The following is a 27872-nucleotide window of genomic DNA, read 5'->3' on the forward strand; positions in this document are numbered from 1 at the left end:
GATAGAAATTTACCCCCTAAAGCCTTGCAGATTCCTTCAAGTCTTGAGTTAATCCACAAGGCTCTTAACATATATTCCCTCCTATCGTGTCTGGGCAGAATTGCAGACACATAGACATTATGGCCTAGCTCGCGACATTTCCTCAGCATGGTCCTGTATTTTTCCAACAAATCGTCAGATCGTGTACGTTTAATATCGTTTGTCCCCACATGAATAATAATATTTTCTTTACCCCCTTTAAAATCTGACAGTCTGTTGGTGACATCATCAATAGTTGCTCCCGGCAGACATACCCTGGTTCTGCTCCACCTATCTTTATTACAAAAAATATTCCCCGTTTCCCTGACAATGGAGTCTCCTAATAAAACAATGTCCTTTCTAACCAGGGTAGTTTGCACTTGGTTTTTCTGTTTTGAGGCTCGAATCGGGTGTGCATCACTTGGTAGATTGCTGGAGTTTTGAGTCCCTGACGAGCTCCCAGAAGCATTATTTTCGACGGCAAGCACTCGTTTTTTCAGGGACTCAAATTGTTCCATCAGTGCACCAAATTGTAATTTAAGATCGGTGCACTCCTTACATCGATCACAAAGAAAAGAATCCCCAGGTGAGTAGGATTAGTCACCAGGTCGACCTTGGAAAACATTCCACAGGTTCCACAACAGATTAAATCATGACTCACCCGTAAATCGCCATCTGCTATTTCCGTGTGACTCACGATACCCTGTGACGTGTTTAAGGCAGATCTCGTAACAACCATTATAAAATTAAATAAATATCAATGAAAGTAACTTTAAAAAATTATATCTATAATATTATTAAAATCAAACAGTTACAGGAAAACCTATAACAAAATAATCCAACAATATTTAAATAAATCAAATATTTAAAAGCACTATCCAAAAGTAAACCACTTAACTGAGGAGCCCTGTCTAAGCGCGTCCGCTCACCTCGAATGCCAACGTACGTATGACCTAAAGAGTAAAGTGGAAGAGAAATTGTTGAAGATAAACATAAGAAAGGCACCAGGGGTGAATGGAATCTATCCAGTTATATTAAAGGATGTAGCAAAGGAAGTAAGCAAACCCTTACTCATGGACTGGAGATGTGCAAATGTGACCCCAATCCACAAAGGAGGTTCAAGGGGAGGCACAGGTAACTACAGACCTGTTAGTTTAACTTCTGTTCCAGGGAAATTAATGGAGGCACTGGTTAAAGAAGCATTTCAGAATCATTTAGGCAAGACTTCAGCTATAACTCGGACACAGCATGCATTTGTTAACTTGAAGTCTTGTCTGACCAATTTGATCGTATACTGTGATGTAGTCACGAGGAACTGGATGCAAAGAATAATTTTGATATCATATACTTGGATTTCAGGAAAGCTTTTGATACTGTTGCACATGGAAGTCTGCTGCACAAATTGGAGCAGTGTGGCATTGGAGACAAATTGCTGCTATGGATAAAGGGATTGTTGAGTGTGAGATGACAGAGAGTGGTAATCAATGGACACTGCTCTTCGTGGACTAATGTTATTAGTGGAGTCCCCCAGGGTTCAGTGTTGGGTCCATTGTTGTTTTCTGTATTCACAAAAAGGATGTAGAGCTGCTGGTACGAGTACAGAGAAGGGCAACAAGATTAGTGAATGGAAGGGTTGCTCTTACGAAGAAAGGCTAAAGTTTTGCAAATTGCAGTGTCTGGAGAGTAGCCACCTGCGAGGTGATCTGATTGAGGTGTATAAAGCCTTGAATGGTTTGAGCATGCTCAATGCTGATGGGATTCTTTCTTTTGCTCAAAATAATTACCTGAGCGGGCATAAATTCAAATTGAGGAAAGACAGTTGTAGGATAGATGTGCAGAAGTTTGCCTTTAGCCAACGTGCTCTGTTGATTGCTAGAACAAACTTCCATCTGTCGTTGTGGAAGTTGATAGTTTAAACAGATTCAAGGCAGAACTGGACAAATATTTGGAGCTAGTGGATGGATGAAATGAGAAGGGTCTGTGTGTTGTGTATTTATTTATTTTTTTTTTTTTTTGGCTTATGGTATATAAGCTTGCTTTCTTGCATCATGTGCTATTGCTAATACTACTGTGTGCGTGCTTTGCCCGCCTACAAGTTACTGTCATTATATGGAAAGTTAAAATCCCCCATTATAAGACATTCCGATTTACTGGCCCACTTTATTTGTCTATATACAGGAACTCCCCGACTTATGTAATACTCGACTTACGGAAATTTAAATTTACATTATGGAAATTTTTGTTGGCCGGTGCAAACTTAAAAAAATCATGAAAACGTATTTTGCATCCCGTAGGAATAATTTTTTTTTTTTTGTAATTCATTCCAAGTCCTTGGAAATTGAAAATTTTTCTATGTTAATAAGCTATTTATCTCTCTAAAAGGTCATATTTATAATGGAAATTGCCCTACCCTTTCATCGTTATCATATGTTCCTTTTCAATCAATTTTTAACACCTTTGTGATATTTTTTTAAAGCACGTTTCTGGAGGTCACGACCAAAAAACAATAAAAACAATTTGCACTTTCTGGTTTATTGGGCTTTTCTGTTAGTGCATCCAATTATAAACAGGCAGTAAACTCGATCTTATTGCATTTGGGATAATCCCGATAACTGCAATTGTGTGGGTTTTTACGCTATTATGGTGAAATGTGTCCCCCTTCACTGAAATTTTCAATCATATAAAAAACAAGAAACAAATTTTCAGAAATTTCTCTTCATTCCTATTTACACATTATAATGATGAAGAGAAAGCGACCAACGAAAAGTGCAAGTGGTGGTAGTGCCAGGAAACGAAACAAAATTGATTTAGAAATGAAGATGAAAATGATTAAGAAGTACGAAGCAGGACAAAGTTTGTCATCTATTGCAAGGGAATTAGGTCTCGCTGCTTCAACAGTGAATGTTATTTTAAAGGACAGTGTGCGTATAAAAGAACATGTCAAAGGATTCCTACCGCGCGCTTGTAAAGCTGGAATTTATTTCCCATAGACATAAGGTTAAAAATAGGGATTATGTTATCAACAATGAAATTAGTTAGCTGATTAGTTTATGTTTAAACAATGATTGATTTATCGAAATAAATGAAAACATAGCCTGCAAAATCAAGCACATTATAATGATAGAGAAATTATTTACGACTTACAAATGTTAAAGAAATTTATTCTTCATCATCATTATCGACTAAATGCACACTCGTTGATCATTCATTATTGGCTCGGCACTCGTTGGTTTGTTGCACAAGGAGTCGTCTTCTTCAGAAATGCTTCAAGAGGCATTTGTTTCCAAGATAATCTTCTCTTTTAATTATAAATTTCATGATTGCATGCATAAGCATTTTTTAACTGCACACACAAATTGCAACTAATACGATTTGCGTGGAGTAACAAGTTTACGAAGCTTAAAAAAAAAAAGGAATGAAGAGAAGATTCTGAAAATTTATTTTTTTTTTTATGATTGAAGATTTCAGTAAAGGAGAAACACATTTCACCATAATAAAGTAAAAAACCACACTATTCCAGCTATCGGTGTTTTCGCAAATGCAAGAAGATTGAGTTTACTACCCGTTTATATTTGCTTGCAGTAACAGAAAAGCCCAATAAACCCGAAAGTGCAAATTTTTTTTATTGTTTTATGGTCATAACTTCCAGATATGTGCTTTAGAAAAATATCACACAGGCTTTTAAAATTGATTCTTATAATGGAATGTATGATGACAATGAAAGTGTAGTCCATTTTAATGATTTGAATTGGTAACTAATACAATTTAAAAAACCATGCTCAAGACCTTTTATATGGCTTTAAGGTCACACTCATGACCTTAAAAATGACATTTTAGAGAGATAAATAGCTTACTTATACAGTGAAAATTTCAACTTTCAGAGATCTTGAAACAAATTATCAAAAAACAATGTGTTTTTGGGTTCACATTACGATATTTTAACAATACGATGGTGTCTCTGGAACTGATTAATATCATAAAGCGGGGTACACTGTATAGTATAGCTATGCACGTGGTTTGGAATGCGGTATTTATGAATGTTTAAAATTAATTTTTTGCAATTAATATTCATATTTTCGATTTTCTTGATACTTGATACTTGGGAAAAAAAAAACTCACATAAACCCAGGAACTCGTAAAGCGAGAACTGCCTGTATTTTGTGATGTGTTGGAAAAAAATTTTCTCCAATAAAGAGGCAGTCTCACTGATGAGACTGCCTCTTTATTGGAGAAAAATGCCGGGTCGAACATACATTGCCAAAGAGGAAAATACAATGCCAGGTTTCAAGGTATCAAAAGATGTGGCCACACTCTTGCTTGGGGCTAATGCAGCGGGAGATTATAGATTAATACCACTGCTTGTGTACCATTCTGGAAATCCTCATGCATTGAAAAAGCCACCCTACCCATACATTTCCAGTTGAACCAGAGAGCATGGATAACAATTTCTCTCTTTGAGGATTGGTTGAAATGCTGTTTCATTCCCGACGTTGAAAAATATTGTAAAGACAATGACGTTCCTTTCAAGATTTTATTTCTATTAGATAATGCTCCTGGACATCCTACACATCTAGATAATTTTAATTCGAATGTGAGAGTCATATTTTTACTGCCAAACACAATTTAACTCATCCAACCTATGGATCAGGGTATTATTTCGAATTTAAAAACATACTCTTTACTCATACAAAAAATGTATTTGCTCAGGCATTGTTTGCAGTAGACGATGAGAAAAATTTTATGTTAAGAGACTATTGGAAATCTTACAATATTTACCACGCCACCTTCAACATTAATAAGGCTTGGGCGGAAATTACTAAAAGTTGTTTAAATGGTACATGGAAGAAAAAGCTGTTTATGTGCTATGGGCACGTAAACAGCTTTTGAAGGATTTGAAAAAGACGAATCATGTGAAGAAGTTGCACATAAGATTGTAAAGGTTGCAGAGCTACTTCAGTTGGAGGGTGATGCCAAAGACGTGGAGGAGTTAATAGAGGAAGAAGAGAAGGAATTATCTAATGAAGAACTTATTGACTCGCAGGCAGTGATAGCGAAAGAAGAAAATGCTGACGAAGCTCAAAATGAACCAATGAGGAGCCGAGACGCTTCGTCACCAGAGAGAGAGATGGCAATGGCGAGTTTTGAGAAGATGAATCCTGACAGCGAACTATTCTTAAAAGTTAACAGAAGAGTGAATGATATGCTTGCTTGCTACAAAGAAACCTACGATGAAAAGAAAAAAGCCACCATCCAGTCATCCATTAATATGTTTTTTTTGTAACATTGAGCGGCCGACCCCTTCTAAATGTCCACAGCCTTCAACCTCCACAGCGGCCTACTTATCAGCTGAAGACGTCGATTCTGGAAACGATGCTCAATAGGGTAAAACATGCTGACATTATTTTAAAAATTTTTTTGTAATTTTATAATTTTGAAGTTTTTTAAATTGCATGATTTTGTAATTTTTCCTGTGCATGAGATAAAAAATTGAATAAATACGGCAAATAATTCTATTTACATGTTTGTCTAACATTTTTTTTATTTTGATTCAATCAATTCAGCGAGCATAGTTGCGAGTGCTGCACAACCATGGGGGAAATTCCGACTTGCGTAGCGTTCCACGGAATGCAATTCTTATGTAAGTTGGGGAGTTCCTGTAGTTGCTTGTTATTTTCATCACAGTCATTAGGCCTATATCACATTCCTACTCTCATTTTTTTTTTCCCATTGCTTAGGTCATACCAAACTGATTCTACATTTCACTGGCCACTCATATCAACTGGATACACTTCATTAGATTTTATATGATTGTTAACTAAGAACATAACTCCTCTCTCACTCGTGTCCTGTCTGTCTTTTGAGAGCATGATTGTATGTATTGTGTGAATGTTAATTGTTTGTATAATTATGTGTGCATGACAATTTTGCTTGATTGGTGCTCTCTTCCATGTTTGCATAGCCGAATGGTAGGAGAGTTCCTGTCTGTGTTTCTATATCATGGAGTATGTATAAGTGATGAACGAAAATGTGTATGGCACTGTGTGCTTGCTTCCAACTCCGAATTGCGTCAACATTGTTGCACTTAATTGAGAGCTTGCATCGGTATGGACTTGCCAAAATATATTCCATTTCCTTCGATTTGTAGTAACGAATGCATGTTTTAATTGAAAGTGAATATTGTGGATTAAATATAAAAATGAAATGTGTAAACAAAGTAATATGTGTGATAATCCAAGTACTCATGTATTGTATTCTGGAGTAATTGATTGTCTATCTGTGATTATGTGTGTGAAGGTATACATTTGGGAGACATTTGCTTCTGTGTATGATTGTGCTTATATGTGTGTAAGTCAGTAAGTAATTATAACTGTTGTTATTTTTATTTCATATGTATCTCTCTATTCAAGTGCTGAGTGAGAAATGTGTCTGCTTAACCTGCAAAATAAAACCATGTGGAGGATGGGTGCCTTCCAAAGGGTGCCCATCTATCCTTTCTAACTTCCTATTTCCAGGTGGACAGTCTTCCTATCATCCACCTTTTTTATCTTCACCTGTTCCCTCCTATTTTGGCACCTCCATAGCCAGGTGGGCAGGAGCAGCAGAGCGTAGCACACGCTTCTTGATTAGACCGGGGTTCGAGTCTAATGAACACCAAATACGGAGGATGTGGAAAGGTCAGGGAATGACCACCACATTTCCCCGGAGCAATATGGCCTTAGCAAATAATGTCCATACAAAAAAAGAGCAACTTAAGATCAACTGATTTGGGTTGGCAGGACTGCCAAGGTTGCACTTTTGTAATTCTCTTGTGCATTCTTCTTGTGTGATACTTACATTAGATATATATATTTTTTAATTTAGTCTCATTACTTTTTTTTACCTCACCATATATACTACTCAATTAAACTTGATGGGTGCCACCATAGCCAGGTAGGCAGGAGCAGCAGTGCGTAGCACATGCTTCTTGATTAGACCGGGGTTCGAGCCCATGACTACCAAATACGGAGGATGTGGAAAGATCAGGGAATGACCACCACATATCCCCAGAGCAATATGGCGTTAGTTGCTAATGCTCCTAAAAACCTCTGTTTAACAACAACATTAAACTTGATTTTAAAGTAAGGATGTCAACTTGAAGACGGAATTACAGCAGATTGAATTTTTTTTTTTTTTTTTGGGTTCTTTCATTGGGATAATAAATATATGTACTTAACAAAAACTAACTATGGGAATTTTTCAACACATTTCAAGAAGATAAGACCACCATATAATGGAATCTCTTACATATCTTGCCAGAATTGAACTTAGCCATTGCTGAATTTTAAAATTTCAAAATATATTGTGAACTGCTGCTAAAAGATTGTATAACGTTCTGACAGATCATGACACAATGTTCTACATTTGGTAACATTGTCTAATGGCAGTGTGCTACTGCAACAGGATCTAGATAATTTGGGCAGATGGGCTAAGAAGTGGCAACTGAAGTTTAACCTTGACAAATGCAAAGTACTGCATATGGGTAGAAGTAACCCCAGAGAAACGTACCAACTGTGTGGTACTACACTTAAGGTGGTAGAAAATGAAAAAGACCTGGGAGTAATTGTGCAGTCAGATATGAAGTTTTCTGATCAATGCAGACAGGCTGCCAGGGCAGGTCATAGGGTTTTGTCAATGATATATAGGAATTTTGCTAGCAGGGAAAAGGAGGTGATTGTCCCTCTGTATAAAGCAATGGTCAGGCCATGCCTTGAGTACTGCATTCAGGTCTGGAGCCCTCATTTTAGGAAGGATGTAGATTTATTTGAGCATGTACAGAGAAGGGCAACAAGATTGGTGAGGGAAATGAAGGGATCCTCTTACCAAGAGAGGCTTAAGTTCTGCAAATTGCAGTGGCTGGAGACTAGGCACCTGCGCGGTGATCTGATTGAGGTGTATAAGGCCTTGAATGGGTAGAACACGCTGAATTCTGATGGGATCCTTCCACTTGTTCAGATTATGAACCTAAATTCAAATTAAGAAAGGACAGATGTAGAATAGATGTGCAGAAATTTGCCTTTAGCCAGCGGGTGGTTAATTGCTGGAACAAACTTCCATCTGTCGTTGTGGAAGTTGATAGGTTGAATAAATTTAAGGAGGAACTGGACAGGCATTTGGAGGGAATGGTGTGATTTTTTTTTTTTTTTTTTTGGCTGATGCTGCATAAGCTCATACACTTGCTTTCTTACATCACATGCCACTACTACTACCACTACAATGATAATTATAGTGTTACTCACCACAAGAAAGTGGTAAGTAATACAACATAATCCCAAACATTATATTCTCAGTATCAGTTCAGAATGAAATAAAACTCTCATAGTGATAATTTTAAATTATGCCAGTCTGCATTTTAAGAAAAGTTCTGTGAATTTTTAATGCTGATAAGTAATCTAAATTACATTTTAAATGGAAATTTTTAAATTTCCATTAAATCAGAATATTTTATAAATAAAAAAATTGTTGGATTGGTTTATTTTGAATATTTACAGAACTTAAAATTTTAAAAATAGGTTATTTTTATATAAAAATGCAAATAAAAATAGGTAAAAACAGAAATAAACATCCTCCTCAGGCAGTTAATTTTAGTAGCTGTTTGTATTTTTAGCATCCAGCAGTAGTCAGCCATCATATCAATATTTTGTCCCACACATTACCTTTTCCATCTCTTTTATATCCCGATGGAATCTTTCTCCTGCTCTTTACTTAAACTACCTAAATTTTCTGAGAAATAGTTGAGATGCGAGTTCAAGAAGCATACCTTAATGCTCGTATCACCGCTTAGTTTTCTGAACTTCTCCAGCATGTCACTCAGAATTCTCATAACCTTGGTGTTTATTGTTTCCCTAAAAATTGTCTACTGCATTTTTAAAGCCAGTCCGGTTGTTTCTTTTGGTTTGGTTTGGTTAGGGGTGGGGGGGGGGCGGGTTCTTGAAATGGCAGCTTACAGATTTGAGGTCCAACAAAAATTCCAGCTTTGATTTTTTTGTATGTAAGTGATGCAAACATACTTGGATGAACCTAGCTTTATGTGCAGAGGAGGTAAAAGTACATTGTTTCAATATACTAGTGGCTTGTTTTTAACATTCAGAGAAAAGCAGAGAAAATCAAGAAAGACCTCAGTTCAGCAAATTGCAATGTCGAAACATGCTACCCTACAAGGAGACCTTATTGAACTATTTAAGGCTTTTAGATGGATTGAGCAAACTAAATGCTGATGACATCCTTACTCTTTATCGGAGAAGGTCGTGCATAAGGGATTGTTGTTGTTATAATAGGATTTTAATCGAAGACTAAGGTCATTTGCTCTGTTATATTTTCTATAAATTGCATGTGTTCTGAGGTGGATTTTCTGTTTGCTGGACGAAAAACTCGAGTTTCTGGGAGAAAAGACCATGCTAACCTGGTGTCAGGGACTGTCTTGGTGGCCACACCTTCCTTTCCCAATATCCACTTTTTACTTGACCATCCAACCTAGCACAGAAAGCAAGGCATTTTGTCTAACCAAGTTGTTGACAGAGTAGCAGACTATTAACTTTAAAATCACCATATGCTAGCAAACCATGACCTCGTACTGAATTTTTTCCAAAAGAAGTTTATTTTTGTAGTATTCTTTTAAGTGTGCTGAATAAGCTTCTGGAATGGGTGCATACTCATTTCCATTATGAATGAGAGCTCTTTTGAGGCTTTGTTTTGATAAGCCAAGTAATAGCCTCTACTCCATTTGTTGTTAGAAAATTTCAAACAAGTTCACAACTGAGAGAATGTTGTTGTTGTTATATATCATTGAGCCTTTTTTCAAAAAAAAAAGTGGACATCGTGAAAACAAGTTTTCACGATGTCCACTCTATGAAAAGACTGTTCCTGGGACCAACAGAATTTTGGATTTTAGTCTCAAGCCTAAAATGTCTGCAGATTCTTTGGGTAGATTTAAATCTCTTAGAAAGTTCACTTTGTATAAATAGCTGTCGTCCAGGGTTATGAATTTCTTTGTCACAATAGTTTATATCATTCTTTAGATCACAGCTGGTGGAGGTGGTTCTGGTAGTTCAGGTCTGTGGGATACTGGCCTTACGGCTGAAGTAATGTTGGGATTCATGATGCTCTGCTTATTCTTCACACTATAACTTTGTACATTTACAAAACAAAGGCAGCAGTTGTTAATATGATCCTCAGGTTCCCTCTATATCATGGAACAACAAATGGCATGGCTTACTTTTTACCGCATTTCCACAATCACAAGCCTTTCAAACATGTATGGCACACTTTTTTTGGGAACTCTTTTTTTTTTTATCGTCACCTAATTTAATTCCAAAATATATACAGCATATACATTTTTTACAAATGATATTCTATCATATCTGCCTTTGTTTTGCCACAAAGGTACCGCAAATGTAACAAAATATATCTGGCTTGTTCACACATCCACGAGTTGCCATTGTCAAAGGCACAGAATATGGAATTGATGAATGCATAAGAAACACATCACAGTTTATATAGCTACCTGACTTGCAGATCTCCACATCTAAGAGGTTTCGGTGTGTGTGTATACCTGTTAGTCACAAAAGAAGTAGTATGCATATCATGTATATGTGGAATGTGTATCTAAGAAAACGATTCTTACTGTTTGTAAAAAAACTGTACATGATAGGTAAAAAGTTTGTATTTTTAGAATTAGTATTAAAAAAGTAAAAACACAATACATATGGAAAACATCAAAATCTATGCAGACCAGTGTTATATATGACTGAGGGGAAAGCTTGTAGTATCTTATTCCTAAAGCAACTTGTTTCCCTGGTATCACTCAAACTTGCACTATGATGTGAACAGTTAGTTTGTAAACTTCGTTTTGTGTGTTTGCCATTGTAGAACAACCTAGTGACAACAGACAACTACTATCATCATATCATATCATATAAACTTGAAAAGGGGATTTTTTTTTTTTTTAACATTTTAAGTTTCAAAGAGTTTGTTTATGCATAGGTAATGCACATACATCATTTTTACTACCCGGGTAGTATGAATGCATCGTTTAATTATATCTCATATTGTGAATACCTTCACAACGAGTGGCTGAGGTATTGCACTGCTTTGAATAAGTAATGCTTCAATAGTGGAGAAGATTAATGTTGCTTATTCTTGGCAGATACCACTACCCAGATGGCACTGGTTTGAAGCTTGTTGGCTTACTTATCATGGTTGGTGGGCAGTTACCGTGTTGTTGCAATAGTGACAACCGAGTTATGAAGTATAACTCTACAATATGAGAGATGCTTGATGGTGTACATGGTTTAATCTAAATATATTTCTTGGCTAAATGCCTAAGAGTATGAAAGAGTTTGTTTATGCATGGTCACTGCACATACATCATTTCTACTACCCAGATAGTATGAATGCATCGTTTAATTGGTATTCACAATATGAGATATAATTAAAGATGCATTCACTACCTCGGTAGTAGAAATGATGTATGTGCAGTACCCATGCATAAACAAACTCTCATACTCTTAGGCATTTAGCCAAGAAATATATTTAGATCTTAAGTTTCAAATGATAGTTGAGAAAGTGTCCCTATTCACTTTATTGTAGACATATTGAGATATGCTGTCTGCAATCAAGAAATTCATGAACAATAGAGTTTGTTTTTGAAGTGATTTCTGGTATCACATTCTAAGCTTCAAATTTAACAAGGGACATACATCCAGTGGTTTAGTTATTAATGATTGTTCTTATTGTAGCTTTATTCCTGATTGACATTAGAAAACACATTACCTTGGGAAGCTGTGGCACAGCTAATGGTGGTTGTATTGCTTAAATAAACCATAACATGTGTATTTGCCATTGAGTTAAATCTCCCACGTGTGATGTGACATACTTTTAACTTGAAGTTTAGGTCTTGCAAAGTAATTTCTAGATTATTGAGGTTTTTTATTTTTATGTGACATTTTGAAAAAAAATGCTGAATTTTCAGAGCTTTTTTCATTTTGAATTCTGGATTTGAGGTTTTGTATTTTTGAATTCTGGATTTGAGGTTTTGTATTTTTGAATTCTGGATTTGAGGTTTTATTTTTTCAAGTTGTGATTATCAGTGAAGTACCAAGGGATATTTACTTAGTGACATAAAGTTCATTTCATTGTGTAATAGCCTATTATAAAACAACATCACAAAAACTCTGGACAGGAACACACACTCATATGGCATCTGGTAGACTCAAAGTAAATAATAACTTGTAATCAGTAGTAATTAATACCAAAACAAAAAATATAATACCATCATATAAAGATAACTGTCTGAAAAAGATATTGGATTCTATAACCCTTGCTACCAGATTTGTAGATTATTGCAGCAAGTAAATTGTACAGTGGTATCCATTAGACACCATAGTAGAATTGCTGGAGGGCTAAAATATGTTTATATTTCATTCAGTTTTAATCATTAATTTATTGATTTTTTTTAGTATTTATATGAATTCTTATTACTTTAGATTATTACAGAGTCTTAAAGGAGTACCTAATTGTAGTCCTACACAAAAATTGTTGGAAGACTGGAGTACAATCAGCACAGATTATCCAACTATAAAAGACCTTTTAGATGCCCTTATTGAAGTGGGACATTACCGTGCTGCTGAGTTCATAGCAGTTGAAGTACTGAATGGTAAACTGCAAAATTGTGTTTTTATGTTATTTTTATCTAGTGAAGCTTTTATTAATAGGTCAAAGGAGATAGTTGTAATGAGGCTTAATTATGAGTAAAAATGGGAAAAACTTTTGCAATAAAAATAGGTGGAACAAAAAAATGACTAATTCTGCCTTTGGAAACTGCAAAGTGGACTCATTTTTATTACCTAAAAATTGTTGATTTTTTAAAATATTTTTGTTTAAAATTAATAATACGCTGTTATTTGTGTTTATTCGATAAATTTCGTTAATTTGTTGTTTACTTGGTTTACAAATTTGTTTAGAAATTTTGTAAATACCATTTTACTGTATGGATATGACAATGATATGGCTGCCATCGTTATAGTATTAGTATTAGTATTAGCAATGGCTACATGGTGCAAGGAAGCCTATGGCTTATGCTTCACCAGCCAAAAAAAAAAAAATAAAATAAAATAATAATAAAAAAAAATAACAGTAATAATAAAATAACAAAAATAAATAAAATAAAATGATAAGAATAAAATAATAATAAGAAAAAATAAAAAAATAAAAATAATTAATAAATAAGAGAAAAGGAAATGGACAACCTAAGCGTTTCCACCTCCCGTAGGTAATTATCCAGCTGACCTTTGAATTTCTCCAAACTGTCAGCCTCTACCACCCATGTAGGTAAGTAACTTATTCCAGTAATTTATAACTCACTGCCTAAAATAAAACTTCCTGCAATCCAGTCTAAACATCTCTCCCCGTAACTTGAAATTATGGCCCCTAGTTCTAGAATCATTTATAACCATGAAAATTTTGTCCTCATTCATTTTGCTTATGCCTCTCAGAGCCTTAAACACCTCAATCAAGTCTCCTCTAGTTAAGAGGCAACACCTCTTGATTGAGGTGTTGCCTAGTTTCCAAGCTTTGCAACCCACATATTTGAAGTCTTTCCTCATGTGGACGCCCTTTTGCCAATCTCACCAGGCAAGTTACCCATCTCTGGACCCTTTCAAGAGGCACAATGTCTTTCTTTAGGTGCAGTCTCCATACCTGAACACAGTATTCCAAGTGTGGTCTAACAATAGCCTTATACAATGGTATTATGACATCCTTATCTCTACTAGCAATTGTTCGATACATCATCGATAGGACACCATGGGCCGTCCTTGAAACCTGTCTACAATGCTCAGAGAACTTAAAAGTCTGACCAGATCATAACACCAAAGTCCCTTTCCTCCACTACCGGCTTTAGTTCAACTCCGCCAAGTGTATAAGTTATTTTGGGGTTACTGTTCCCCAGGTGCAATACCTTACACTTTGCTGGATTAAAGCATAGCTGCCATTTTTCTGACCATCCCTGAAGTCTATCTAGGTCATTCTGAAGATGCTCTGCTTGGCGGCAATCATTAACTACTCCACCAATCTTTACATCATCTGCAATTTAGACATCATGCCCTCTATCCCTTCATCAATGTCATTTATGAAAGTCAAAACAACAGTGGTCCTAATACTGATCCTTGGGGAACCCCACTTCTTACATCAACCCAATCTGAGGAATAACCATTTATCACAACCCTTTGCCTCCTGCCCTGAAGCCATCCAGCTATCCATCTAAGGACTTTCCCTGTGATTCCAACCTGTTTTATAAAGTAACCGCTCATGTAGGACTGAGTCAGATGCTTTCCTGAAATTTAAATAAACAATGTTGAAATTATTCCCAAAGTCCAGCTCTTGAGTGACCCTGTCAAAATAGCTAATCAGATTAGTTAAAAATGAATTTCCCTTTACAAAACCATGCTGAATATCTTTCCGAATTCAATTTCTATCTAAATGATCCTGATTTTCTCTACTACTGAAATTAGACTAACCAGCCGGTAATTTCCCACTTCACTCTTAGAACTGCCCTTATGTATTGGGAAAACATTGACACTTTTCCAATCCAATGGAATCACTCCCAAGTTCAGTGATTGCCATATAATTAGCCTCAATGGTTCAATGCACTCATTTTCTGCCTCCCTTAAGATTATAGGGTATATGCCATCAACCCCAGGAGCCTTACTGGCCTGTAGGCACAAAAGTTTTTTATTAAATAAACATGTGAAATTTCAACATCATTAATTAAATTTTTTTCAACTTCACTCCCATATTTTCTCATTTAGTGTCAATATAAGAAAGATGTAAGTATAGCGTTAATATATCGATAATAGTATTGTTACAGAATGATATAAATGCAATTTAGTAGTAGTAGTCTATTATATATCATTCTCTAGATCAGTGCTTCTCAAACTATCTGTGGTGAAGGATCAGTTCTCTTTATTACCAATTTGTCGTGGACCGGTACTTTGTAAAATACAATTGTCGCGTATCTGTAATGGAAGAATCGTTGTGGACCAGTAATGCCCACAACAAATTGGAAATTCGTCATAGACCTGTAACAGTTTGCGGACTACACTTTGAGTAGCACTGCTCTGGATCACATCTGTCAGAATATCTAATTCTATACATAGTTATATTACAAGTCCACAGCTGTTTTATTAGGTCCATAAAGTATCAATAACATAATGTATGTAATGTAATCTAAAATAGTGCAGTCATCAAACAAGCTGGATTAGTGTACCATTATTATTTTGTATTGCTTACTTTTGGATCTTGTTTTTAAATTAAATTTAGGCTAAAATCATGCCTCAGACTAGAGCTGCAGGGCAACAGGCTCAAAGTAGTGAGAATGCTCTGGTTCTCCTGTGAATCAGGACTACGTTTTATGCAATTCTTGTTCTCTTTTTTGCAAAACTGCCTTTAGCAGGATGTGATACAGCCATGGAGATGCTTGTATGTGTGTGTGTGTTTGTTACAAGAATAGGATTGATGCCCTTCAAGGATTACAAGAGTGGGATCTATCAAGCACTCAGTTGCCAGCCCAATATTAGCCCATTCTCAATCAGTAGATAACATAACAACATCCTCCAAGCAGAGAAATCCTCTGCTTGGAATTCCTCTCAGAGATCCTCTCACAAGAAGTTGTTGGCTTAATTTTTAGGGAAGTGGGAAATATAGTGTGCAAAAAGAGCAGGTGAATGAGGACCAGGGTATGTCTGTAAGGAGTTAAAGTTGATGTTGTAGAGCAGTTATCATCTTTTAGGAGCACAAAATTTGATATTATTGTGTGTTGGCATTAATGATATTAAGAGTAGATCTGTGGATTTTGTTAACAAGTACAGAGCAATAAAGAGAAAAATTAGGATTTAAATGGAAAGTGTGCAATTTTGCCCAGACACAATAGGAGTGAGTACATGATGAGAGCCTTGTCAGTCAAATTGGCAATGGAGAGACTGTGCAAGGTTCATTTATTAGAATTTTTTTTAGCATTCTGAGCTTGCTAACAGGAGACAGAGTTTTTCCAGGGATGAGATAAACTTAAATAGAAGGGGTGCAAGATTATTTGCTGATGATATCAAGACATTGTTAGGTGGGTACAGACTATTAGATTAACAGAAGACACAGACAGAGGTGTGAGCAATTCTTGCAAAGCTTCTATTGGAACGTGCAGCAACCTGGAAAACAAGATGTCAGGGATTTCAAGCCTCATGGGGATCTTCATGAAACAAGAAAATACGTGGGCCATGTTAGGATTACTAGGAGTAAAAATGTGTATATATATATATATATATATACACAGGTATGTGCATAAATTTATTTACTGTGCTAGTAGTATAGTAAATAAATTTTACAAAGTACTGAAATCATCAAATGCAGACATTGTGAGGATATTGGAGACATGGTGTTACTCAGATATAAGGAATATAGAATTTGAATTTGGAGAGTACAATGTGTAGAGAAAGGACAGACAGGATATGGGACAAAGGGTCATTTTGGTGTGACATAAACTGGGAAAACAAAAATGGAAATATGAGTGTGTTATTATTATTATTATCCTTATGGTGAAAGGAAGCCTGAGGTTTATGCTGCACCAGGCAAAAAAAAAAAAAATTCTGAATTATCATGAGAGAGAGGGGGGAATCACCAAGAAAGAGAAGAATGATGATATCCAGCTCAGGATCCTGGGTGTGCCAAGCCCATACTCACTAGATGTGTGAGCACATAGGCCTAATGACTGTGATGAATATAATGCACAAGTATGCAAACAAATAAGAGGAGTGGGCCAATAAATCAGAAGTAACTATTCAAATATTGCTGGACTGTGTGGGTCAGTCATTCTTTTACTGTGTGGGTCAGTCATAAATCAACAAAACTTTTGTTGATTTATTGGATGAATGTTTTCTACACCAGTCTGATTATTAGTGGTGATCCTTCATCCATTCAGAATTTGCAAATGAAAGACTCACTAGGTGACTGTGATCATATGTATTGATGTGGGATTTGTTTAAAGATGTAACTTGTGTTAAGGACAAAGGGAAGTGCTTTTGCTTTCATAAATATGATAACAGTGGTCTCAGACTGTTTTTAAATTTTATGCAGTGGGACCAACTTATGAAGTTATCAACAGCAAATTGCGAATGGGAATCATTCAGGGATGTAATAATAGAAGCTTCTAGTCTTTTCACACCAACTGAGAGATTCTGTTCAAGTCTTAGACCTAAACAGTTGTCAAGATGTACTGATAAAACTTGTGGCAGAGAAGAAGGTGTGAGATCCATATAAATTTTCAGGCGATATTGAAGCCTACAGTAGATATAAACTATTCTGCAATCAAGTCATAAAGGAGTTTAGGCAAGCTAATGCAGATTACATGAGGTGTGTGGCAATGAATGCAAAGATATGCAGCAAGCACCCCTGTAATTATATAAAAACAAGAAGGAATGGGATGAATGGTTAACTGTTGATGAACCTGTTCAGGTTTCTGACAAACTAAATAGGTATTTTGCATCTGTATTCAGACAAGAGGAATTTTTTAGGGATGGGGATGTCAGAAGTGTAACAAATTCTAACAGGAAGATGAATGCTTTTGTTATAACTGAGAGGAAAGGGAAAGAGAAACTGTTTAACATGATATACTTAGATTTCAGGAAGGCTTTTGATACTGTTGCACATAGACTGCTATATAAACTGGAGTTTATACAGCTCAGATCATGACTCATCACCACAAAACATAGCTTTCCATTGGTCTGCAGTCTAAGATAACAGGCCATACACCAAACTAGACAGTGTGTCGCATTAGTGGCTTGAGGATGGCTGCATGACTGTGGTAACTCATATTATGCAGCATTCTGTGCACTGTACTAGTGCTGCCTTGTGTTCCATTCATCTCACTGACAGTGCATGTGCACGTGTGCGCGCGCATGCTGCAACAATGTCAACCTGCATTCTGAATGGATTCTTTGCAGGGCTCTCAAACTTCAGAGGTTTTTCTGGGTCATTTCATGATGATTTCAGCACTAGTCTACTTCCATTTGTGGATCACATCACCATTCATTAATTAGGGATCTTCAGTGCCATTGAAATGTCATGTATAGACTAATTGCTTACATGGCACCTCATTATCATTGTGTGCAGTCTGTTAGCTTTGTCAGTTGCAGCAGCGTGCATTCACAATCATACTACTGTCTTTTTGAAGGCATGAGCATATGAGCATATTTTTAGTTGTATCTGATATATAGTGCTTGCATGGGACATGATTAAGTATCAATGGAGGGATGTTTAGATACTAATGGTAGGGCAGTGCATAACATGCAATATAAACAGCTTTTCAGACATCCTGGAATAAAAGCAGACACCTTAAAATAATCTGGATCCTTTGTGAGAAGTTTGATATCAAGATCTGGACTATTAATGATTTTGATTGCTGTTACAGGAAGAAATCTGTTGGTTCGGTTACAAAAACACTTAGGCAGGGTTTGCTTTTTGTGTTTCAGGGAGAAATATGCAAAGTTATTTTATCCTAGATTAAGGGAGTATGTCACAAACTGTTACATAACTTATACACAGCAATAATTGATTTAGCTTGAATTAGGTTTTCAATGGGCCTGTAATTAGGATTTTTTTTATATATAACTGATCTGGATATGGTTCATGGAAATCTGGACTTACAATTAGCCTAACAAAGCATGTAATAATCTGGGATATTGCTGTCCCCTCAAATCTCAAAATACTACATGTCAAAGCATGTAGTATTTTGAGATTTGAGGGAACAGCAGTATCCAGATTTTGGAGCATTTAGTGGACTTTGTGTTTTAATGTATTTTAATGTACTTTAAGAGTTTGAGATAGGCATACAGCTCTGCTTAGTAGCCAAATGCTTCTAATTGCCTTTACTTTAGCCTTCATGATGTGTTTGTTTGAAAAGAAGCTTTGAGTCAAATATGATGCTTTAAGTCTTTCTGTATAAAACTGAATTAATTAGATTTCTGTTCAAAAATGGATGAAAGTTGAAAAATTTGCTCTTTCTGGCAATGGAAACATGCTATTTTTGAAAGCCTGGTGTGCAAAGTAATATTGCATCATTTCTAGACAGTGATTAATTTTAGTATTATTATCTGTAGCTTGAAATTGAGTAAGTGACAGAGACCAAAGTTTCAAATTATCAGCAAATGCTGTTATAGGCATTTTTGGTTGGTGGAATAAGTGCTGAAAACAAAATAGCAGCAACTTGAATAATTCCGGTAGATATAGTTGAAATTAAGGTAGTTGATGTGTTGGCCAGAATCAGGATTCTGTTATAGATTGATTGTTTGAGAAATAAAGGAGTGAATGTCTTCTGATGCAGTGGCATATCCAGGTTGATATCATTGTAAGTGGAGCATGGCAGCCAGGTTTTTGAATTTTTTTTTTAGATAGACCTAGGAACACTTATACACGCACATGTTTTATCGATTATTGTTTTATTGATTATTATCTTTATTTGAATATGAGGAAAGCATGTGAATAATAATGTTGATCACAAAAAATGACAATATATTATTTCCAAACATTTGGCAATCGAACACACGGAACAAACAAGTTTATGAAATACACATATGTATATAAGAAAATTATAAAAGGAAAGAATAATAGAAGTATGTGCAGAGGCAGATTTACAGTGAAGCTTAAGCTTCAGTTTAAGGGTGCCCCTCACTTGCACGGGCCCCTTCAAGGCCCTGATAGGGGCCCTATCAATATGTTCTCATGGTCATATGTTTTTGTAAGATTTGAAAAAGTAAGGTATTTTAACTACTGCTGTCTCTTTCCATCCCGACTTCCCCTCCTTCACACTGTCGTGTTGGGTGGCATTGGAGTCATGGGTGCTGGCAGGATATTTTTCAGGGTGGTGTATGTGGGAATAAATTTTTGTTCACCAAATTTTGGAAAAAAAAATGCATTATTTTAATTAAGTTAAGTTTGACTGATTTACGCATACAGCTGAGTCAATGTTTCGTGATTGGCGGGAGAAAGGACTTGCATTGTTTAATGTTTCAATAAATTACTTCAATATACAAAGGTGGTATAATTGCACCACCTTTGGACTTCGAATGTCCATGGTCTCAGTGACCATCAGCTTTAAAAAATATACAAAAAAATTTTGCAATCTTTTTCTTAAAGAGGGCCAACAAAACCTCCATCCCCCTGCACAGCTATGAAAAATGCTGTGCTGCTTTTTTGCCTTTGCATGTTCTGTATCGCCAATTTTCTTGAATGGCAATGCTCTGATCCTGAAAACTAAAGGTCTCTTCAGCTTTCTTGTGAGTCGTTTGTATTACAATGCCTTTCAATATCACTTAATTCAGCTGTCAGCATGCATTTACAATATTTACAAAAACATTTAAAATATATAGTCAACATGAAAGTGTTGACTATATATTTTGCTCATTTTCAAAAAGGGGCAAAATTGCACACTGTAGTTTAATATGAAAATTCATAAACAAAAAAAAATTAGTTACCTACTCAAAGTATTTTGAGTAGGTAACTATTCATCGTAGTAGGTAACTAAAATACTCAAAGTAGGTAACTAATTTTTCTAACTAATCATCACAAATGAAAAATGGCAAGTTTTCGTCAACACTCTGTTAAACCTATTCAGAACAGTGGTTTGCATGTAGAAACGGTTTAAGTTACTGAATCTTTGTTCTGGGCAGTCCACTCCAGTAATTCGAAAAGTGAACCAGCATAAAGTGACCCTCCATATTAGGAAAATTAGACCGTCAAATTTCAAAGAAAGGAAGTTGAAGTGATGGTGGAAATTCCTTTTATAATAATTTTCTGTGATCTGTAAATGATCCAGCAACGAATTTTCAATAAAAAAAAAAAAAATTACGGACATCAGTGTAATAAAATTACAAACTGTTCTCTCAAATTGTGTGAGACATCATGGACCATTCATAATTTGTGAATGTAAACTTATGAAAACTGGAATTATAAATATGGTTACCTGAAGGCTGTCAAAGTCGAGTGATCAAGCGCGAGGATGCATAAGTACAGGTACCTTGAGTGACCTGGGTTCAAGTCTATGACCATGGGTGCCGACAGCATGGTGCAAGTGCACCACCTTTGGATTTCAAAGTAATACACAATTTTTAATATTTTCATTAATTTATTGAAACGTTAAAACAATACAAATTGTTTCTTTCGAAATAAAAGTCCTTTCTCCCACCGATCACGAAACGTTGACTCAACTGTACATGTAAATCATTCAAATTTGACAATTTAAATATTGCATGTATTCAAAAATTTGGTGAGCAAAAAATTTATTTCTGCATGCACCACCTTTCAAAATATTCTGCTGGTCCCCATGCCTGTTAAACACGGTGCTGTTTCTTCTGTTCTCCCTATCTTGTGAACTCCTCTGATCGTGTGGTCGTCTGGAGCATAAAGAGGAAATTCATTCATAAAATCACTTATTGCAGAATCACTACAAAGTTGTCATTGAATTGTGCACTTAAAGCAAATCAATGCACACTTCTCTGTTCAGAGGTACGCATATTTACTGCATGCAAAAGGGGAAAAAAAGGTGAGGACATGAAAAATAACTTTTTGAAATTCATATTACATCTTTCTATAATCTTTAAATGATCCACCAACAGGTTTTCAATTAAAAAAAAAAAAAATACTGATACCAGAGTAACAAAATTACAGCGCCTCCATAGCCAGGTGGGAAGGAGCAGCAGTATGTAGCACACGTTTCTTGATTAAACCGGCATTCGAGCCCGTCACCACCAAATATGGAGGATGCGGAAAGGTCAGGGAACGACCACTGCATATTCCAGGAGCAATATGGCCTTAGTTGCTAATGCTCCTAAAAACAAATAACAACAACAACAAAATTACAGATTGTTTTGTCAACTTGTAACAAAATGCAAAGAATAGTAAAAAAAAAAATAAGAAATCTACAGCAATGAGTAATATTATTATCAAAACTGGAAAACCTTTTGACTATCGCAGACATCATGGATCATTCAACAATTGTGAACAGAGACAGACTGGGTCAAAAATTCTTACTGGGGAAAACTTTTAGTGGCCTTACAACAATGTTTATGGCCATGCAATTGCACATCGGTCTCCAGCCTCTGGCCTACTGGGGTTTCCCTGGAAAAGTCTTATGCCCAGCCTGCCTCTGTTTGTGAATGGTCCATCATGTAAACTAATGAAAACTGGAATAATAAATTTACTTACATTTTCAGCCTTTCTATCACAGATTAGAAAAGAATGCTTGAATGGGTGAATTTTTTTCGTGCTCTGCTCTGAGAAACTCAAAAATGTAAAATCACCACACTTGACAATGCAGAATCACAGAATAGTACATAAGAGCTGCAGAAAATTTTTTTTCTGTGTCAATAAAGCAAAATGAAAATATCTGATTGGCTGAATTTTTTTGTTTTGTTTCCCACTCTCGTTTCCCCAGTTTCTCCTTCAAGTAACTTTGCAACAAATTTTCCCACCCCAAGCAAAAACAGAACAGATACATATAAAATGTATTAAAAGCGACAAAGTCTAGTCTTGTTGGCTGTATAGAATGAAAGCAATAGACAAGGCTACCAATGTTGTTGTGAAAATAACAAATGACCTCAAAACCATAAATTTAATGAAACTGCATGCTTTGGAGTGACATCTTGGACAAACAACTTGTGTGATCGAAACCAGCTAATTTTGGGGTGACTGAAGTAGCCGTTTTATACTCTTCCTTGTCATTGTGTAATTCGCTCTTTGAACACTGAGATAAACGCTAATTACACAAAGGGTTCCTCCCACTGCATCAGTCGCTTACAGAACATCATCGACATAGGTGAAGATCAAAGGATCTGGCAATTTAGATGACTCTGGTTAGTATAGTAATAACTCATTCATAGTCCTGTAGTTTTTCGTTTCAGATAAACAAAAAAAAAGGAAAGAAAAAAAACAAAACAAAACACAAATCTAAAATGACAACAGTGGTCATAACTAGACTGTTATGTGACAAATTTGTATATTGTAAAATAAAACATATTGCCCTGCAAACAACAATCAGTGTACTCACACACACACAAAATGTAAAATAAATTCAACACTAGAATAAAATCAGATGTGATGTACACACTGTATATGTATATTTGGCATTGATTTTGCGGAATATTTCACGACTATCTTTTATTTGATACTTTTTCTATAAGCATGGCACAGTCAAAACAATACTCTGATGGCCAGTCGCTGTGCTGATAAAATGTGTTACATTTTATTTAAAGAAAAAAAAAATTCTCGTTTATTAATGAAATTTGTTAATTGTTTTGAGAAATGAATCTGTCTTCTAAATTTAACAGTTCCCTTTCAAGATCGGACCCAAATGCAGCTGCATTGGAATAGTTATGCCACTGAACAAAATCATTGGTTTTTCTGGAGATTGTCTTTCAGTTAGCTCTTCGTACGCTGAAAATCCCTTGAGAAAATAGAAAAGAAGTGAAACACCTATTACATTCTTTTTCTTTAATTTTGAATATTTGGTTAAGGAAGGGCATATGCCCCCCCTCCCGAATATGCCCCTGTTTTGATGTAGTGAACTATTTGGAAAGCAAGTTAAACAGTTGAGAATTCCACACTGCATTGAAGCTGAAGAGAAATCAAGATATATGATGTCTAGATAAGCTCCATTGTTAAATGCTATGAAGTGAAAAAGGTGATTAGGAGGAGATTGGTGTTGGTTGAATAGTCTGTGATGCTATAGGTAAAATCTGCTTGATTAACAGTGGGAAGTAAAATTTTTTTACATTAGTTTAAGAATGGGAGATGAGATTGCAATAGATCTCTAGTCTTTCAGTTGAGAGAGGTTTTTAGCATTTTGGTGAGGGAAAAAGATTTTGTACATAGTCCAGTTACGAGGAAAATATTTCTGCCACAAGTATCTCATAAGGATATTAGTGATTGTATCAAGAGCCTTGACTTCTTGAAGATGGCTATGGGAATCATATTGGATCCTGCAGTATTGGAAGTTGGTAGTACATTGGTATTGCATTCCTGACAGCAAGAATAATGACATGACAATGTCTTTATTAACAAAGTGCGAGAATAATGACATAATGATGTCATTATTCTCGCGTAGCTTCCTTAAAGCTATAATTTCATTTTTATTTAATCTGGGTTTAGTCAACCAAGTGGTGAACAGCTCGAAAATTCCACGGTTACCCAGATTAAATAAAAATGAAATTATAGCTTTATGAGTATGAGGTTACCCACGTGTTGGACAAGATATTGCAGCTCTGGCAAAAGCTAAGTTTTTATTTATATTTAGCTGTTTTACGATTTAATTGTTATATTAAATTATTTTCTATAAGTAGCTTTATAGTCCTAGTCAAGCTCCTTAGTTTATTTTGAATTTAGATAGCGATTTTGAAAGGTAATACTTGGTGTCCGTAGATTTTACCATTCGCAACTTGCCACCATTGTTATACAATATGGAATACTGTAACGTATATCCCAAACTTGATAGTATAAGATTTAACATAAAACTAGATAGCGAAATACATAGCACTGTATTAGAAATCTGTTAGCTTAGTATAATATTATCGATTAATCAATTAAAAATTTATTAATCTTATTAAATTTCAGTGTTAAATAAATTTACTTAAACGGAATCATGATCCAGACTAGCACAGCAAAGCAACAAGCACAAAGTAGCGGTAGTACCGTGGCTCAAAGGAGAACCGAGGGGGGGCGATTCTCCAATGCATCACAGTCTAAAAAAATATGCGGAATGATTGCAGACCTGTCTAGGATAGGACATGATCTAGCCAAGGAGGCTAGATCATGTCCTATCCTAGGATGTCTTTGTGTGTGCTAGGTGTAGAGACTGTGAAGGAAATTAGGCTCTAACTCAATGTTCTGATGGGCATCTAGAAGAGTTTTTGATGTAGAGAAGATGCCCTCGAAGAAATTAATATATGAGCCCACCAAGTTCTCAGCCGCCCAACTCAATGCCAGAGCTCACTCCTGTGCATCAGGCAACACAGCGGAATTCTCCAATGTGGGACCAGAATGCACTGGTCCCACAGGAGCTAGTTATTGATGTTGACTCTATAGTCAGGGAGACAGAGAATATATTATGCAAAAAAGGATAGGTGGAACAGGACCAAGGTATGTCTGCCAGAGGGCAAAAGTTGATGACATTGTTGAGCAGATATCATCTTTTAAGGGCACAAAAGGCGATATTGTTGTAGATGTTGGCACCAATGATCTTAAGATTAAGATATCTGAAGATTTATTTAACAAGTACAGGTTAATGTTTAAAAAAAGTTGCGAGTTAGGGTTAACTTCGAAAGTGTTTGCAATTCTGCCCATACATGATAGGAGGGAGTATGTGATGAGAGTCTTGTCAATCAATTTGGCTCTGGAGAGATTGGGCAAGGCTCATGTGGTAGAATTTTTTCCAGCTTGGTCTGTGCTTACTAACAGGAGAGACTGCTTCTACAGGGATGGGATACACTTAAATAGAAAGAGTGCAAGAATATTTGCTGATGCTACAAGACAGTGTTAGATTGGTCGGAAAACTGCTAGCTTGGGTGGATTCACAGACTAAAAGATTAACAGTAGCCGCAGGCAGAAGTGAAAGTGATTCTTACGCTGCTTTTATTGTAATGAACAACAGGCTAGAGAGCAGGTTGCTGGGGATTTCGAGAGCTGCTGGGAGTCATCACAGAACAAGTAAATACATGGGCTGCGTTAGGGTAAGAGTAAGAACAGGTGCATGTATACTTGCATGTACACCAATGCTAGAAGTATAGTAAATAAATTTAATGAATTTGAAGTGCTGATCAAGACATCAAAGGCTGTTGTTAGGATATCAGAGACATGGTTTCACATAGATATAAGCTGTGCATAATTGGAATTTGGGGAACACCATGTGTACAGAAAGCATAGACAGGGTAAGAAGGGAGGAAGGGTTATGTTGTTAGTTAAGAAACACATAAAATCTAAGGAAGTAAGAAAATGAGAGTAGGAGTGAGTTATAGGCCTGATGAGTACACTGAACAATTGTGCAGAGAAATAGAGTGGGCCAGTAAATCAGAATGTCTTGTAATGGGGAATTTTAACTTTCCAGATGTTGATTGGAACTTGCGGATTGGTCACTTGCATGCTAGCAAGACTTTTGTGGAGATTATTATCAGATTTATTGGGGGATTGTTTTGCATTAAGAATTTGCAGATAAAGGAATTCTTGCAAATTCTTAATTCATGCATTAAGAATTTGCAGATAAAGGAACCACTAGGTGACAGTGATCACAGTGTACTGATGGTGGATTTACTTAAAGATGTAACTCTTGTTTTGTTTTCATAAATGTAACTACAGTGTTCCCAGACAGTTTTTAAATTCTATACAGTGGGATCAACTAATGCTGTTTAAAACAGCAAATTCTAAATGAGAAGTGTTCAAAGAATTAATCATAGAGGCCACTAGGCTTTTCATACCAACTAAGAAATACTGTTCAAGATTTAGACCTAAATGGATGGCAGATGAACTAACGAGGCTCATGGCAGAGAAAAAAAAATGTGTGAGATGCATATAAATTATCAGGTGACACAGAAGCCTATGGCAGGTATAAGCTAGTCAGTAATCAAGTCACAAAGGAGTTTAGGCAGGCAAAGGCAGATTACGAGAAACTTTGGCAAAGGATGGAAAGAAAAACAGTAAAGAGTTCTTTACTTATGTAAACTCTAGAAGGAAGGGATGAATCAGATTGGTCCACTTGATATCGATTGTTCGACTGTTGATGATTTTGCTCAGATAGCTGATAATCTGAATGAGTATTTTGCATCTACATTCACAGGAGGAATTCTTTAGGGAAGTGAAGGACAGAAGCTTATTAAACTCTAATAGGTAGCTTAATGATTTTGTAATGACTGAGAGCAAAGTGGAAGAGAAATCGTTGAAGTTAAACATAAGAAAGGCACCTGGCGTGGATGGGATCTATCCAGTTATATTAAGGGAGGCAGCAAAGGAAGTAAGCAAACCCTTAGTAATAATTATGAGAGCTTCCTTGGACTTAGGGGAAGTCTCCATGGACTGGAGGTGTGCAAGTGTATCACCAATTTACAAAAGATGTTCAAAAGGTGACACAATTAACTATAGACCTGTTAGTTTAACTTGTTTTCTGGGGAAAATAAGGGAATCACTGGTTAAAGAAGCATTGCAAGATCATCTAGACAAGACTGCAGTAATAGTTAAGAGACAGCATGGGTTTGTTAAGGGGAAGTCTTGTCTGACCAATTTGATTGGATACTACAATGTGGTCATAAAAGAACTGGATGTGAAAAATAATTTTGATATCATATACTTGGATTTCAGGAAAGATTATTATTAGACATATGGTGCAAGGAAGCCTGAGGCTTATGCTGCACCAGCAAAAAAAAAAATTCCCGAGTTACCATGAGAGAGAGAGAGGAATTACCAAGAAAGAGAAGAAAGATGATATCCAGCTCAAGACCCTGGGTGTGCCAAGCCCATACTCACCAGATGTGAGTCCCTGGGGTGATTTTTGATACTGTTGCACATGGAAGACTGCTTAACAAATTGGAGCAGTATAGCATTAAGAGCAAGTTGCTGCAATGGATAAAGGGTTGGTTGAGTGAGAGACAGCAGAGAGTGGTAATAAACGGACACTGCTCTACATAGACTAACATTATTAGTGGAGTCCCCAGGTTCAGTGCTGGGCCCATTGTTGTTTTGTGTATTTATCAGTGGTATCGATGAAGGTATATCAGACTTTATGTCCAAGTTTG

The 27872-nt window shown here is 36.0% G+C and overlaps 1 protein-coding gene across 3 annotated transcripts in view; it reads left to right on the plus strand.

Moving 5' to 3' along the window:
- LOC150080763 (interleukin-1 receptor-associated kinase 4-like) overlaps positions 1-27872 on the plus strand; it is a 191357-nt gene that overhangs the window by 61974 nt on the left and 101511 nt on the right. For all 3 annotated transcript variants that reach the window (XM_090381096.1, XM_090381098.1, XM_090381097.1), the window contains exon 3: positions 12540-12709. In XM_090381096.1, coding sequence (XP_090237222.1) covers positions 12540-12709 — 170 coding nt within the window. The remainder of the gene's footprint in view (positions 1-12539; positions 12710-27872) is intronic.

Source organism: Mastigoproctus giganteus, chromosome 9 (genome assembly GCF_048544385.1).
Source record: "Mastigoproctus giganteus isolate SK-2022 chromosome 9, ASM4854438v1, whole genome shotgun sequence".
In the NCBI taxonomy this organism is placed as follows: Eukaryota; Metazoa; Arthropoda; class Arachnida; order Uropygi; family Thelyphonidae; genus Mastigoproctus; species Mastigoproctus giganteus.